The 2,182-nt window shown below is 47.6% G+C and overlaps 1 protein-coding gene across 1 annotated transcript; it reads left to right on the forward strand.

Moving 5' to 3' along the window:
- Positions 1–108: 108 nt before the first annotated feature.
- Positions 109–567, forward strand: LACBIDRAFT_312463 (uncharacterized protein; the record flags this gene model as incomplete). Its single annotated transcript, XM_001888148.1, has 3 exons — positions 109–140; positions 207–297; positions 361–567. 3 exons carry the CDS (start codon positions 109–111, stop codon positions 565–567), a joined length of 330 nt encoding a protein of 109 aa, XP_001888183.1.
- Positions 568–2,182: the final 1,615 nt, after the last annotated feature.

Raw genomic sequence — 2,182 nt, forward strand, 5'->3', positions numbered from 1 at the left:
CTCCTTATTGAAAGCGGACTACACAACAGGCGCCAATGGACAGGTGTGGAAAGACCATTTGGACCTGGCGAAACCTGTTGGATAGGATATTGGGGGTTGAGCTGGGAGATGGGGCAGGGGTGGCATGTTAGTTTTGATCAGTATGTGTTTTTTCGTTTCACTTTCAGTTTGATGGGATGAGGCTGATGCGTTGTGTGGGCACTTAGCTACTACGACAATCTGAGCGCCAAGCAGTGTCATGGGAAACCGCTTCCTTGTAATGTGACCGCCATGTCCCAATGTGTATCTAAAGAACTCGTACGTCTTCTTCCCTCTTCCCCGTTCACTCTCATGATCAGCTTGCTAAATCAAATCAACTAGGCAAACACAATACCGCTTCGGAAAGCGGGAATACTCTCGGCTTCGTACGCCGCCCTGCGGTACGGTGCGTGGGTCTTGGAGTTGAAGGGACACCTCCAAGCCAAAGTCAATGGTTCATCTCAAATGAAATACGTGCATAATGTGTGTTTCGCCTCTAAGCTCGCATGCGTAGTACTGTATGTGAATATGGGATGGGCGCAAAGATGAGTGGGGATTAGGGTAGCGAGGTGGATAGAATCTGTCATTTAGTAGATAGAATATATTTGAATGAGCGTCGTGACTATGACGTTGGGGCGGTTGCCATTCTCCTAAAAATCGGGCTGAGATGATGATGATGTCACCTAGTATTAGATGCGTGGCGTCACATTGAACTTCTTTTGGAAGTTACTGTGACTCCGTGACTTAGTAGGCTCAGGTGGCTCACTCTTTATCGTCTTTTACTACCACCATGCAGTGGCACCGACTCCGACAAACAAAGTTCAGATGATGATACGGGAGGTAGTAAGTGCTATTCTCCCCAGCTACGCGGTCGCTCACTCCACCGCACCGCAGGACCGTCTCATCCAGCTGAAGGAGATGGCGCGAAACGACACAGGCACTGCGACCAACTCGGACGATTCGCCATTCAGCTCTTCTCTGATGATGAAGGCAAATGCGCAAGTATCGCAGCAATTAGAGGAAAGAAGGGTAGTTGAGGTTGAGGTCAGTTTTATCCTTCTTCAAAACCCGGAAGCGTTTCACAGCCATCCATTGGACAGAAGCAATGTTGGAACCTATGGCGATGTTGGTCTCGGAGGCGATGGTGGCCCCGGAGGCGACATTAGCCTTAAAACCCCTGGTCCTAGAAGCACTAGTGGCTACCACTAGTTATCATATAAAACAGGTAACTGCCTATAGGTCCCTGTGTATCCATCCACACTCTTTATGATAGGGAATCATTACTGTTACCATGTTTTTTCATTATCATAAAGGCTGTGCTTTTTCATTAAGTGTAGGCAAGGTTTTGGGCCTCCCTCATAAGGTAGCCTGTGGTTATCATTACCAATTTTATATCTTTTCAAAGCCATATCATTGCGATTTTCATTAGTTGTCTGGCGAGTATCATTGGATATTTCATTAGCTACATGGGTGATATCATTTTGCGATTTTCAATGGTTACTTTGGCAATATCATTGGAAATTTCATATGCTACTTGGGCAATATCATTGTGATTTTCATAAATTATGTGGCCAGTATCATTGGAAATTTCATTAGCTGGTTGTGCAATATCATTGGCAATTTCATTAGCTACTTGGGCGACATCATTGTGATTTTCATTAGCTACTTGGGCAATATCATTGTGATTTTCATAAATTATGTGGCCAGTATCATGAGGTCTTATCAGTGCCCCCCTAATTCCTGCAGGATTCCGGTCATTCCTGCGGATTCCGGTGGATTCCGGAGGAGTGAAATTTAGCAGAGAGGCCTGCTATTTTCTTCATTCCGGTGCTTTACCATTCCGGCGGAATTTCGGCATTCCGGAATTGTGACCGGAATGGTCCCCGGATTGGCAAAAACGGAATGCAACCGGAATCCGGTTTGTTTGGCACATGCCCATTGCCAAACAATTGTTTGTTTGGCAACGGCTTTCACGCTCATCCAAACACAACCCTCTCTCCTCCCACCACCACCGTCGTCGCTCCACGTAACCGCCCCCCTCACGTTGTGAGTGCCCGCCATGGGCTAAGCGACGTGAGGGGGCTCACATCGACCACCACGCCGCTCACCCGACATCCAACAACGCTGCCAACACCACAACGCTGTGCCACGTCACCACGGCACA

This window comes from Laccaria bicolor, genomic scaffold (genome assembly GCF_000143565.1).
Source record: "Laccaria bicolor S238N-H82 LACBIscaffold_52 genomic scaffold, whole genome shotgun sequence".
NCBI lineage: Eukaryota > Fungi > Basidiomycota > Agaricomycetes > Agaricales > Hydnangiaceae > Laccaria > Laccaria bicolor.